The following is a 13,970-nucleotide window of genomic DNA, read 5'->3' as shown; positions in this document are numbered from 1 at the left end:
ATAAAGGAATAGTCATGTATAAAAATACAATCAAGAGTATCAGTTTGGTTTGAAAAGCAATTATCTTAGTACCCACTAGGAAATCAAACAATGGACTGCATTCGCTGATATATTTATTACAACTATACCTTGATACACTAATGTAACTGAAGGTGATACAGTAGAAAAAATTTTAATATATTGGTGTTGGGGGCAAGGTGACATTTGTAAACTGGGTGTCACACTCAGTGAGATACTGTTTATCGCTGTACTCACACTGAATATGATTTGGTTTGTAGTAATTACATCTGAGATCACATATTAGGGTGCTTGATAAAAGGGTTTTATTATTTTTCAAAATTAATAACGTTTCATTTTAATCAAGAGCCCCAATGATGAAAATCTATAAATTAAACACTACTCTGATGATCAATAATTTGAAGCCTGAGGTCCTCTTTAGGAAATTTTCTGGCTTGCAAAAGCTGTGGGAGACCATTAACATCATGAGGCCAGTTATAAGAAAAATTGATCTGTAAAATGTCATGGTCTCACACCCCATGGCAAGTGCAGGCCCAAGTTTAGGACAAGTCAGCTCCAAGTATTTCACACATTTATAAACAAGCTATTGTATCCACCATCCACAAAGCTGGGTAGCCACTGAAATCAGGCAACTGGCATAGTAATCCAAGGTGAATGGTGAGGTTAAGGCCTCCACACCAGAAATCGTTGGATATGGTGCAATCATGAACATAGGAAAAAATCTCAACATTTTAACAGGTAAACAAAAACCAGGACAGACTCAGGTAAGTGAAACTGCCAGACTACCGAAAGGAGTTCTTCAAAGGAGACTTCCACAGAACTTATTTGCTCTGCAGGAGTGAATAAATCTCAACTGATACATATATTTTAAAAATATTTATTTATTTATGCAGCGCTGGGTCTTAGTTGTGGCACGTGGGATCTTTTAGTTGTGGCATGCAGACTCTTAGTTGCGGCATGCATGCAGGATCTTGAACTGGGGCCCCCTGCATGGGAGCGTGGAGTCTTACCTGCTGGACCACCAGGGAAGTCCCACAACTGATATATTTTTACCCAAGCCACAGCTGAGAGCTTGATTAACTGGGAAACAATACAGTTAAAGGACATTACATTGTTTATAGTCACTACTCCAATTTCAATATCTGCATAGAGAAGTACAGAGGGTTACAATGAAATTGTGTATGCTGAGGAATGCCACTAAATTAGCTCCCAGGAAAATTATTAACCTTTATAAGTGATTTTCACTTTTTTTCTCAGGGATAGATTTCAACTTTCACTTTAACAGTGGTTGGGAACATTCCCTTTATTGCTTGGTTGTGTATTTTGAGAAAGCAAATCCATCGCCACTTGCAAAGGCTTAGAACATAAACCAACATTAGAAGTAACAGAAACACATAGCTAAAAGTTTTACTTTAATCACAAATTCACAACTAGAGATTTGCATATCTTAGAAAGCTAAAAAGACATGTTAAATCTTTTAACCAATCAGCAAAAATATGTGCCACACAGATTTTTAATGTTCATAATTTAGAATTTATCACATAAATATATTATTTATAAATATAACCTCTATTTGTAAAATTACTATTCTTAAAACATTTCTTTCCAACACAGTTGAAATTTTCATGTGTTTTAAGAAAAAAAAAACCCACCCTATTTTAAAATATACTACTAAACTTCAATGTGTGAATAAACCAGTGCCACCAAACTGAAAAAGAGAGAAAAAAAAAAAAAGAAACATACTGCTGTGTTGGATATGCATTTGTTACTACAAACAACAACACATGTCCTATATGGTGATCATATACATGCTATTGTTTCACTTTTCAGTCATTGTCAGAACCATTTGGAGGTAGGAAAACCAATGCATCATTGAAAATATGCCCAAATGCCCTAAGACGGTATACCCCATACATCATTACATGCATCTGATTAGGCGTCAGTCCATTAAAAGTAACAGCCATATCTGAACAACATCCTTCTACTACCTGGTTGGGGTGATTAGTCATTGCCTCTTTAATAAAAAGCCCAACAGTTTTGGTGTTAAATACATCTTTTCCTTCAGAATCTTCTGCATTTTCTGCAAACACTCCAGCATATTTCAGGCAGACTGCTAGCTGCTTATCTTCAGATATCTTCCAAATCATCCCTCCCTGTTCAGGACACTTTTCAGGAATACTGAGAAGGCTGTTAAGTCTTTTCATTGATTCTATACTTAAGACAATTCCTCCTTCCATACTCACATACTCAAGGTCTCCGGATTTTATAGTGTGGCCTAGATAGAAAGGTTGTGATGGATCCTTTTTTAACAAAAAGTACTTTAAGTTTTCAATAATAGCAAACGTAGTAGGGCGTGCAAGGAAGAACCAGTTGTATTGGTCTCTATATTTATCAAAGGCGTATTTGTAAGCTTTTCTCATCATTAACCACATGTCGTTTGTTTCCATGTTAATTGACTCAAACACTTTAACATTTTCAGAACTGAAAAACTCTGCTTTGTCACAGTGCTTGGTCCAAGTCTCCTTCACTGCAGCCCAGAGACTCACATCTTTGGGTTTGACAAGGACGATACAGTATACCCGAAAGCTCTTACTGAGCTCCATGCGTTCATCCTCTGAAATTTTCAAGATATCTTCTTTATTAGGAGCTTGTAGGTGATGATGCTCATGGTGGTACATTCTATTTCCATGACCAATCCTAATGTGTCCTAGCATAGTGATCAAGGCACAGAAAATGCTTCCAAGCATTACACCCTTCAAAAATGAACTGCTTTCAGAAAGCATTTTTCCTATAAAGAAAAAAAAGATCCTTAGGATATTTAATAGAAAAGGATTAGTCTAGTGATTTGGTTTGATATTCCCCCTATACTTACATTTTGCTCTTAATGTTAAAAAAAAGAAAAGCCTCCCAAGCTTGAAATTGAGTCAGTGCAAGTAGTCCAAGAGAGTCTTAAGAATTTTTTGCTTCCAATGGTACCTGATTACTGTTCGGTATAAACTGGAACTTTGCAGCAATACTTCACTGCCGTAGAATTTTCTGGGAGGCTATTTTTGCACTTCATCTATGGGGATTTAATTAACCAAGTACTAAATCAAAGTATTTACCCTAGAAACCAATGTTACAGAGGTTGTCTGTCCATCATTCTCTTTAAAAGAATTTCATTTCACAAGCTTGCATTATTCAACTACCTCTGTAGATATAAATGGACTTTTACAACAAAACCTTAAATTGAACAGATAAAACCACCTACAATTGGTAAATCACCAACGGTATCTGTGCTGGCCTTTGTTCTCAACCTAGAGCTTTATTTAACTGATGGCTCCTCTCCTAAGGTGTTTTCAGTATATCTAAAGCAAGTTTCTTGGAATTGATACATACATGTTAATATTTATCCTTTTGTTCCTAAGACTAAATGGTTTCCAATACAGTATCTCAACTAACTGATGTATAATAATAAAAGCCCATTAACGAACATTTTTATTTACTCCAAAGGCATTTTCTTATTCTTCGGGGTAGTAAAAAGGGAAAAGTCTACACTTTTATTTCAATTAGAAATTAAAAGAAAAACCAACATTAAATACAACTGCTGTGATTTTTCCAATCTCCCCTCCATCTCCACAAGGAATATTCCATTGAGCTACTTAGATTTTCCCTTTGTCTCAAAGTTGAAAGTGGCCTTAGAAGCTACCTAGTGTCATTTTTCTCATTTTACAGATAGGGACACAGAGGGTCAACAAAGGTTAAGTAACTGACCCAAAGTCACAGTCAGTGATAGAAATGAACTAGAAATCGGATACCCTAGGGGCTTCCTAGGTGGCGCAGTGGTTGAGAATCGGTCTGCCAATGCAGGGGATACGGGTTCGAGCTCTGCTCCAGGAAGATCCCACATGCCGCAGAGCAACTAAGCCCGTGCGCCACAACTATTGAGCCTGCGCTTTAGAGCCTGTGAGCCACAACTACTGAGCCCATGTGCTGCAACTACTGAAGCCCACACGCCTAGAGCTCGTGCTCCACAAGAGAAGCCACGGCAATGAGGAGCCCTCACACTACAATGAAGAGTAGCCCCCGCTCACTGCAACTAAAAAGAAAGCCCACGCACAGCAAAAAAAAAAAAAAAAAAAGAAAAGGAAATCGGATACCCTGATATAAGTTTAATTTAATAAATAAGTTACTGAATAACCTTGTTTTCCTATAAATGGAAAAACATATAGGATTTGTTAACCATAATTGATATTTTGCATCCAACATCACCATACTGCTACAAGGAAACCATCCCTTGATTTTCTTCTAAAGGAAATGGACTTTGACTTCCATTACCTTAGAAGGATAAGGTGTGGAATAGATTGACAGATGTAATTCGTAAGCAGGGGTGGAGGGTGGCATGGGGAAAGAGGCAGGACAGCTTTCCTGGGTCACTCACAGAACTTGGTCAACAAACACAGCTCTAATAAGGAAAAGAGAATTGACAGGAAACAAGCTCAGCTTGTTCGAGAATTGTCAGATGCACTCCAAAATGAACTATTTATATTGGATTTTGGCATTTTATATTACACAATTTTCATTATTTCTGACCAACACACAATTCACGGGTCTCTTAGCTTGATAATGGCATATGTATGTCAGAATTCTTCCTGATGGGGATATTACTTATGAATCATTTGCACAAATTTTTCTAAGGAGTAGCATCTAGAGATGCACATGATAGGGTATTTGGTGCAGAGGCGAGGGAAACTTAAAACTGCACACGGGCACAAACAAGGCAGAAACTACCAGAGTGGTTTTTGAGATGAAATTTTTTAGATGAAGGTGGTTGGGGTGGAGTATGGAGAAGGGAGGAGGATGGAATGGATTACACAAGTGAGGAGGAGAACATGTTCACCTCAACACCCCAAGGAGGGGCCGAGGGAGCGCCCCTAGGAAGCCGACGCTCAATCAGCCCCCCTCACTGTTCCTCCCACTGCACCTGCCCGGACATCCCGCGTGGAGCATGCTGGGAGTGGGCTAGGGCCCAGGCCTTCCCCGGAAAGGGGCGGGGTCAAGCCGCTTCGGGGGCTGCTCTGGGGGCAGCTCCAGGTGCGGGCAGATGCCCCAGCACTCACCCGCGTCTAGAACGGCTCAGGGGCGGGAAAGCGCAGCCGCGCACGGCTTTCCTCTCACGTCCGCACGCCACTCGGTTGCATTCCTTGGTCGGCCTGCTCTAGATGTAGGCGGTGTCCTCTCGTTGGTTTCGCTAAAGGTGGGGAGGGCCCGGAAGTATACGCCACGACGGCGCGGGCAGCGGGGCGGGGCAAAGGAGCCCTAGGCCACGCGGAGCCGCCCGCCCGCGCCGACGTCGGTAGGGTCCGCCCGCACGCAGCGCGCCCTTTCTCCCCGCCCCCTGCCGAGTTCAGAGAAGCGCGTCCTGCTGGCGTGACCCGCACGCTCGCCCGTACCCAATGGGGCGCCCAGAGAGGCGTGCGTACGACCCGCTGACACCTCCCGGCGCTTCACCTTCCGGGTGTGGAAACCGCGAGAGCGAGGTAGCGCGTTTCATTTGACTGAGTTCGTGTCACGTCTCTTAGTGGTTTCCCTGACAAGCCCTTGAGGCATTGTACCCTCACATTGACAAGAGGGTGCTCCACCCAGTACTCCTGGGCTGGAATTAAATGCAGGCCACTGAAATAGTCATCGAATTATGAGGTCAAGGATTCGCTGAGGTTATTGGAATGACATCTGAAGCCCCACTGTCCGGAATCCAATCCTGTCTTCACTGCGTCCTTTGGTATGCTGGCAAAGTTGCTTCACCTCGCTATGCCTCAGTTCCCTCCTTTGTATAGAAAGTGTCACGGTAGTGCTATCTCATAAAAGCTTAAATGAGATAGTGCCTTTGACTCCATTAGCGAAAGACCAAGCATACAGTAAGCATTCGTTAACTGTTAGCTGTTATGTTACCCCAGTATCACTAGCACTTAACCTAGTGCCACGTGCAGTGGACAGTACATATTTGTGGAATTAATGAATGTTAGAGCAACAGATGAGGAGCCAGGACTAGAAAGGATAAGGAACTTTCTAAAGGCCACACAGTAATTAATGGCAGAGGTGGGAGTAGAATTCAGCTCTAATTATGTGTAGAGCTCTCTTTCCACGAAACATGTGATCTGTCTTTTAAAGTTCATTTTTGTGTCAGAAAGAGGTTTTTGCTAAAAAGCACAAAATCTTACAAAAATTTTAAGTGTACTGTCACCAGTTTCCATCCAAATAACTTTGAGTGGTGATTTACTCAGGCCTGAGTTCCTAAAGACACATACATTTGAGTATTGGCAATGACCCAGTTTAAGTGGACTGAAGATTTCAGGAAGCACTGAAACAATGAACAAATAGATTTTAGGCAGTTACTGTCCTGGCAGCACTACCTTAAATTCTGGAGATATAGTGGTGAACAAAATTAGGAGCTCTCAGTCTAGCAGGGAAGAAAGATATTAAACAATTCATTGCAAATACGTTGTGGTATGTTCTCCAAAGGAATACAACAGTGAATTTTAGAACTGGAAAAGAACTTAAAACTGCAGAGTGTTTCCCCTGTATTTTATGAAATAGCATACTGTCTATTGTCACATATACAAATATATGTGTATGTGTATATACATACACATATATAGTTAAGTGAAACAAGTTGCAGAATAATGTGCATAGTATGATTATACTTTGGTGAAAACAAACAGAATTTTATGTATGTGCACATATGTTTGATCTGTTCGTATGACCAAGGGGAGTGGTGGAAGGCTCCTCAGCAGGCTGTTAATATTGATCACATCAGGAGGTCGAGGTGTGGGTGATTAGCTTTGTCTTTATACATCCTCCTTATTGCATTGTTTTCACTGGTCATAACAAGCATTTGTTATTTTTGAACTCGAAGAACAGCAAATAAAGAGATCTTTAAAATTAGAGGGACAAAAAGAATAATAGGAAAAGATACCAATAAAACTACCTTTTAAAGAGTGCGGACAACCAGTCTCTCCTTGCAAAAAAGGACCATGGAAAGACAGATAGAAATGGCACTCAGGATTCAGAGACAGTGGCAAGGAGTCTGTTTAAAATGCTGCTTCTTTCTGGTACAGGGAGGAATATCAAACTGGAAGTACTGGTACAAAATGATCTGAAACAGAATAAACCATGGAATTTTCAACACCAAAAGCGCTGGCAATAAGAGAATGTCTAAGAACCTAGTTCTCTACTTAAAGCAGAGCTTAAACATACTTAGCATTTGAAGTGAGGTTAGTGAGATGGTTGACTTGTAGTTAGATGATTCATTTTTAAAACGCCATTCCACATTGTAGCCCTAATTTAAATAATACAGGCAATTAGTTCCTGCTAAAATTAAAAATATTTATATTCTTTGGCCCAGCTAACCCACTTCTTGTAATGTCTTCCTCAGAAATTAAAGCACCACAATGTAAAGCTAAATGTATAAGGTCAAACGCATTGTTGTTTATAATAGAGGGAAATATCCATCAGTAAGAGAATGGTTGAATTGACTGTGGTGCATCCATATAGTGTAATATTAAGCATAAAATAAACAGCTTATCTCACCTGCACTAAACACTTCACTAAATACACTAACCTGCACCTTGTGTGTGTGTGTGGGGGGGGGGGGGTGGCAGTGAGGGTTGCTTTTGAATTTGGTTGCCTTCATGTACCCAGCAGGTAAGGCAAGATTGCATTAAAAACTGACAACACTGCATTTTTGGTGAAGTCCTCCTACAAGTGCATGCATTATTCAGCATGAGAAGTCATTAATTTTTAGTAATTGTCAATCACTTGCATTTGAACATTCAAATTTTCAAAATCTGTCCAAAGGCCTTTGGGAAATTAACATGACTTTCCAAAACAGTTAAGTGGAATAATAAATACTGAAGAAAATCTAAGGTGGATTGTTTTCTGCATAACATCTTTTTGAAGGGTTAAAATGTCTTCTGTGTTTACCAAAATTAATAGCTGTAATACATGTACCTCTTCTGCCCAGAATTTCACAACTGTTTGTCTTTAATAAACAAATTCCCTTGTCTGAGCAAATTCATTATTGTTTCCATTTGAGTATAGTTTGGTCCCTAAATGAATCTCATTTGTGTTTTCAGGCATATTCATGCTTACAATCTCATTTTAAAATGTTTTTCCATTTGATGACCATCTGGAAGCTTTCTTTTTTTTTTAAATTAACAAACCCATTTGCCTGCCAACAAATGTGTGTTAAGTGTTTACAGTAGGTCAGGTACTGTGTTAGGTATTGTTTTTTCAAAAACCTTTTTATACTGTGGGGAATTTCAAACATGTACTGCAATAGAAAAGTATAATGAAATCACATGTGCTTTTTAAGGGAGCTTCAACATTCTCAATTCAAAGCCAATCTTATTACATCTATACGCTTTCCACTTCCCTCCCTTCGAATTATTGTGAAGCACTTCTGGGACATGTCGTTTCATCCATGAACATTTCAAAATGTATCTGTAAGAGATAAAGGCTTCTTAAACTCCCTCCCCACAATAGCACTAGAAAACTAAAAAATGAATAATTCCTTAATATACTTATGAAATTAACAGTGTTCAAATTACCAGTAATATCACAAGTGTCATGGTATTTTAATAATCTGAATCAGAATCCAAATAGTCTACACATTGTGATTGAGTTTTGTGTCTCAAGTCTCTTTAGTCTATAGGTTTTTCTTTTTCTCTCTCGCCCTTGGCATTTCTTTGTTGAAGAAGTCGTGTACATTTACCCACAGTCTGGTGCAGATAGCCTCATTCTGGTTCCTTTAATATGTTCCTTTGCCCTTTGTGTTCCTTATAAATGGGTAGTTGGATCTAAAGTAGGGTTGCCAGATTTAGCAAGTAAAAATACTGAATTCCCAGTTAAAATTGAATTTCAGATAAACAATGAATACTTTTTTAGTATAACTATGTCCCAAGTATAGCATATGGGACATACTAAATATTGCACAGGACATGCTTACACTAAAAATACTATTGTTTATCTGAAATTCAGTTTTAACTGGGCATCCTGAAATTTATCTGGCAACCATAACCCTAATCTAAAAGCTTTGTTCGATTCAGGTTCAGTTTTTTGGAGGGGAAGGAGGGGATGCAAAATTACTTCATAGGTGGTGGCGTGTGCTTCCTTCAGGAACATTATGTCTGGCTGTCTTTGCGATGATAGCTGCCATTGATGCCTAGATCCATAATTCATTAGGTTTGCAATATGGTGATCTTCTAATTTTCCAAGGCATATTTTTAAGAGGAAGTTTGGTGTAGTGATTAAGAAGCCAGGCTCTGGGACTTCCTGGGTGGTGCAGTGGTAAAGAATCTGCCTGCCAATGCAGGGGACACGGGTTCGAGCCCTGCCGTGGGAAGATTCCACATGCCACAGAGCAACTAAGCCCGTGCGCCACAACTATTGAGCCTGTGCTCTAGAGCCCGTGAGCCACACCTGCTGAGCCTATGTGCCGCAACTATTGAAGCCCACATGCCTAGGGCCCGTGCTCTACAACAAGAGAAGCCACTACAATGAGGAGCCTGCGCACCACAATGAAGAGTAGCCCCCGCTCGCAGCAACTAGAGAAAGCCCGTGTGCAGCAACGAAGACCCAACGCAGCCAATAAATAAATAAAATAAATAAATAAATACAATTTTAAGAAAAAAGATTAAAAAAAAAAAAGTCAGGCTCTGGCACAGGCAAGACTTGGCTTAAGCCACTTTCCTAGCCGCATGACCTAGGGCAAGTTAGTTCACTTCTCTCAGCCTTAGCTTCCTCATCTGTAAAACAAGGTTACTAATAGTACCTATCTCATAGGATTTTTTTGAGGATCAAATGAGTTAAGGTATGTGGAGGATTTAAAACAGTGTCCAGCACACAGTAGATCCTCCTAAGTGCTGGCTATTATAGCTAATGAGACTCTTGAAGAATGATGGCCTTTCAAATTCAGAATTTCCCAATATTAAAAACTTAAAATCCTCCACTCAGCAGTTATATTTTCACATAATTAATAAAAATAGCAATAAAGATGTATTGAACGAACAGCCTCTCCTATTTGTCCAGTGCTTTGCAGTTAACAAAGGCCTTCTTCACATGATTCCATTCTCATTTGATCCTCATAGCAGCCTGTTAATCAGAAGGACTAGTCTTATCTGTTTTTAAATCTGAAGAATCTTGGGCTTAGGGAGGTGACTTGCTCAACTTGTAACATAGCTAGAAAGTCACACAATAGACTAGGGACTGAGTCCTAGTACAAGGCTCTTTTGAGGGAAAATGCTGAGTTTGGAAAATTGTGTGGTCCTCCCTCTGTGCAACACTTTAATTTTTTGGTTCCAGTGACAACACTATCTTGTTTTCTTTTTCAGCTTTTCAGTTTCTTGTTTCTTTCCCAAACTACTCCCTCCCCGTCCCTATCCTCAGTCTCTTTCTCCTCTTCTGAATGTTTTTGTTCCTCAGGGTTCTATCCTTGGGCCACTTTTATTGTTATATTCTTCCCCTTTAATATCTACTCAATAGCTTCATCTATTCAAATAGCTTCAACCGTTCCCTCTGGGAAGTTGATTTCCACATCTATATTTCTGGCCTGTACTTCTTGACTTTTGGACCCAAAATTTCAATTGCCTGCTTGATATCACCATATGGCTGTTTCAGACAGAATCTTATGTTCAGTGGCTCTGCTTATCTGGATCCTGATTTTAACCAATCAACCAATATAAATCAAACAAACAAGGAGCCTGTTGAGGAAGTCTGAATACTTACTGATGACACTAAGTATTTGATGACATCAAAGGCTTAATGTTACCTTTTTAGGTGAGATAATTGTATGTGGCTATGTTAGGAATATCTTTCAGAAATGCATACTGAAGTGTTTATGGATGATATCATATGATGTCTGGGATTTACTTCAAAATAATCCAGTTGGGGAGAGAAGGAATAGGTAAGGGTATTGATGAGAAATGAGATTGCTGTGAGTTGATAATTGTTGAGCTAGGTAATGGGTATATGGGACTTCAATATCATATTCTCTCTTTTTCTCTGTTTGGAAATTTGCATAATGACAATTTTAAAAGCTTAAATAGGCCCCAAACTGAATTGATTAATATTGTCTACATCCATCTCCTGACAGTCATTTCCTCTTATCTTCCCAGTCACTTATGAAAACCCAAAGCTCCTGGTTTCTTCCTTCTCCCTCACCTCTACACCCAATCAATTGCTAAGTTCAGGCCTAGACTCCCTTCACAGTGACTCCTGCTTCTATCCTCTCTTTCCCATTCAAACTGCCACCAGTCCCTAATCAATTCTTGCCTGCACTAGTGTAATAGCATTCATAAATTTCTCTCTATTTCCAGTCCTTCCTCACTTGGTATATGTAAAGCATCTAGCATAGTGCTTTGTACTTAGTCCCTTTTCCATTTCTCCTCAATAGTGAATTCATCTTCCTTCCTGCTGCCTGCTTAACCCTCTGATGACATCTCCCTTCCCTGAGACTGCTCCTCACTCCCTTTCAGAATTGTTTTCTTCCCTATCCCTCATGGATCTTGCACCCTCACTGCTGCCTCCACTCCACCCAACTGCTATGCTTTGTGGAGGAAGCATGTGTCTGAATAAAGACTGATTTCTCAGTTGCAAAGTTAGAGCAGGATTTTTCTTAGCTGTGGGTGAGTGGAGCCTTTACATACAGACAAAACAGGCATACTAACTGTGAGTAAGAGAGAAGCAAGTTTTAAATCTGCCTCTTGTCCCCTCAACTCAGTGGAGAAGAAGAGGGAAGATCTCTGGTCCAGAGGGATCAGCTTCTAGATCCAGGCAGGCTAGGGTAAATGCCAATGGCAAAGAAGGAGCTAGGTGGATATTATTCCAGCAAGCTGACGATTTTATTTTTTAATTAATTAATTAATTAGGTTACACTGGGTCTTAGTTGTGGCAGGCAGACTCCTTAGTTGCGGCTTGCCAGCTTCTTAGTTGCGGCTTGCCAGCTCTTTAGTTGTGGCTTGTGGGCTCCTTAGTTGTGGCATGTGAACTCTTAGTTGCGGCATGCATGTGGGATCTAGTTCCCTGACCAGGGATTGAACCTGGGCCCCCTGATTGGGAGCTCAGAGTCTTAACCACTCCGCCACCAGGAGAGTCCCAAGCTGGGGACTTCTTGAGGAAATACCTCTTGTCTGGTCTGGCTAAGGGAGGAAGAGTAAGAACTGCCTCCAATGGATCTCATAGGGGCAGCATCAGCAGTATGGATTGAGTGAAGGTCCTATTGCTCAAAGACGTCCCAGAGAAATAGAACCCTTACTTATGGTGGCCTGCCTAGGTGTAGTTCTGTCTGTTTTGGAGAGCAGCCAGGGATTCAGGGGCTTGGCTGACCAAACACAAAAAACCCCTGATCCTTTAAAAAAAATGTTGTAAATCAATCACATTGTTACATTTTAAGCATAACACTTGCAACTGAAACCAAACTGCTGTGTTATAATCAAGACACATCCTCCTGTTTTATATTTAAGGCCCACAGGCTTCAACTAATTCAGGGGACCATCTGGTGAGAAAGAGAGAAAGTCTTATTACAAAGTGGCATTTGTTTGCTGGCTCAACCCTCATAAGGGATTGTCCTAGGGATCCCAACCAGTTTCTAGTGCTCCTGAGTTTATGACTTAGGAAGAAAGGTGTGGTCTGGAGTCAGACAGATCAGATTCAATTCCTCCTGCAACATTCACAAACTGGTATCTTGAGCCATAGGACTTCTGAGGTTTGAATTTCCTCAGTTTCCTCATATGTAAAATGTGACTTAGATTATACCTGAATTTGCTGGAAAGATGAAAGGAGATAAAGTCTCCCAGAGGGAGCCTAGAAACATTTCTTCCTTTCCCTTGATCCATGACTTAATTCTCCATCTTATTCCCACTGAGTCTTGTTTTTGCCTTCTTTGTGAAATATCCACTTTCACGTGGATGGACGTGGGCATGTTTTTACACAAATCTTTGAGCAAAAGATCTGAAAAATAAGTTTTATTCGAATGCTGTTATTTGTTCACTTCTATAGAAGTTAAAGAATTGAGATGGAATTGCCCTGGGATGCAGTGGTCAGAGGGCAATTTTGTCTCTTCTGCAGTATGCTAAGCAAATCTATTCTAAAAGTCCTCCTGTCCTACATTTAAGTAGTTGAAAGGATTAGACTGGTTAGCTGGGACAAGTGCCAGTTGCAGCTCAGGGGCGGGAGGAGAGGGAGTTAGAAAGCAGGTTGGTTAGAGACGGAAAATCTGGGAATGGGGATGCTTTTAGATTTTAACTAGATAACTGCTACTTAGGTGACAGCTTTATTTCAAGTGAGAATATGAATTTGGCTGTATTCCTAGTTAGAATCTAATGCTCAAAATTTCCTCTGAGTCGAGAAACAAAATTAAAAAATGATGATTGAGATAGGCAGGATGTAATTGCTGAAGCTGAGTAGTAGATACCTGGAACTTCCTTGCACTATTCTCTCTACTTTTGTGTGTGTTTGAAAATATCCATAATTAGAAGTTTTTTTTGTTTATGTGACAATTGTGGGACAATGGAGGTCACTTAGAAACTGGGGAGTTTGATGTCATGTCAGTAAAGCTTATATAGAATATTTGAACCAAAAGAACTCCTTAGAGGAAATGTGGTGACTTCTATTATTTTTATCGAGCTAACTGGATTTTTTTGAAGGATTAAACAGCATGCAGATAAAGACATTTGATGGATATAATATAAATTGACCTCCAAAAATTTTTGACAAGATGTTATGACAACTTTTTTGGGTTTTTTTGTTTTTTATTTTGGGGATTTTTATTTATTTATTTATTTATTGGTTTTCTTTTAGTCATGCTGCAAGACTTGCAGGATCTTAGTTCCCTGACCAGGGATTGAACCCAGGCCCACGGTAGTGAAAGTGCAGAGTCCTAACCACTGGACCACCAGGGAATTCCCTCAACCAAT

At 40.0% G+C, this 13,970-nt stretch overlaps 1 protein-coding gene and 1 long non-coding RNA gene across 2 annotated transcripts in view; one reads left to right on the top strand and one right to left on the bottom strand.

The window, feature by feature from the left end:
- Nucleotides 1-881: 881 nt before the first annotated feature.
- On the bottom strand, nt 882-5,289 carry C1GALT1C1 (C1GALT1 specific chaperone 1). The gene is made up of 2 exons (XM_057719226.1): nt 5,118-5,289; nt 882-2,806 (listed from the first exon to the last, which is right to left on the bottom strand). The coding sequence occupies exon 2, from the start codon at nt 2,799-2,801 to the stop codon at nt 1,845-1,847; it is 957 nt and encodes a 318-aa protein (XP_057575209.1). The 5' UTR covers nt 2,802-2,806; nt 5,118-5,289; the 3' UTR covers nt 882-1,844.
- A 282-nt stretch (nt 5,290-5,571) lies between these two features.
- LOC130842320 (uncharacterized) overlaps nt 5,572-13,970 on the top strand; it is a 166,276-nt gene continuing 157,877 nt past the window's right edge. The window contains exon 1 of the long non-coding RNA XR_009050402.1: nt 5,572-5,779. This is a non-coding gene — a long non-coding RNA (uncharacterized LOC130842320). The remainder of the gene's footprint in view (nt 5,780-13,970) is intronic.

Source organism: Hippopotamus amphibius, chromosome X, assembly GCF_030028045.1.
Source record: "Hippopotamus amphibius kiboko isolate mHipAmp2 chromosome X, mHipAmp2.hap2, whole genome shotgun sequence".
NCBI classification, from domain to species: domain Eukaryota; kingdom Metazoa; phylum Chordata; class Mammalia; order Artiodactyla; family Hippopotamidae; genus Hippopotamus; species Hippopotamus amphibius.
This window is presented reverse-complemented; position numbering and strand designations above follow the sequence as displayed.

What these genes read in the sequence shown, in the direction of transcription:
- C1GALT1C1 (XM_057719226.1), bottom strand. Translation starts at nt 2,801, where the DNA reads ATGCTTTCTGAAAGCAGTTCATTTTTGAAGGGTGTAATGCTTGGAAGC.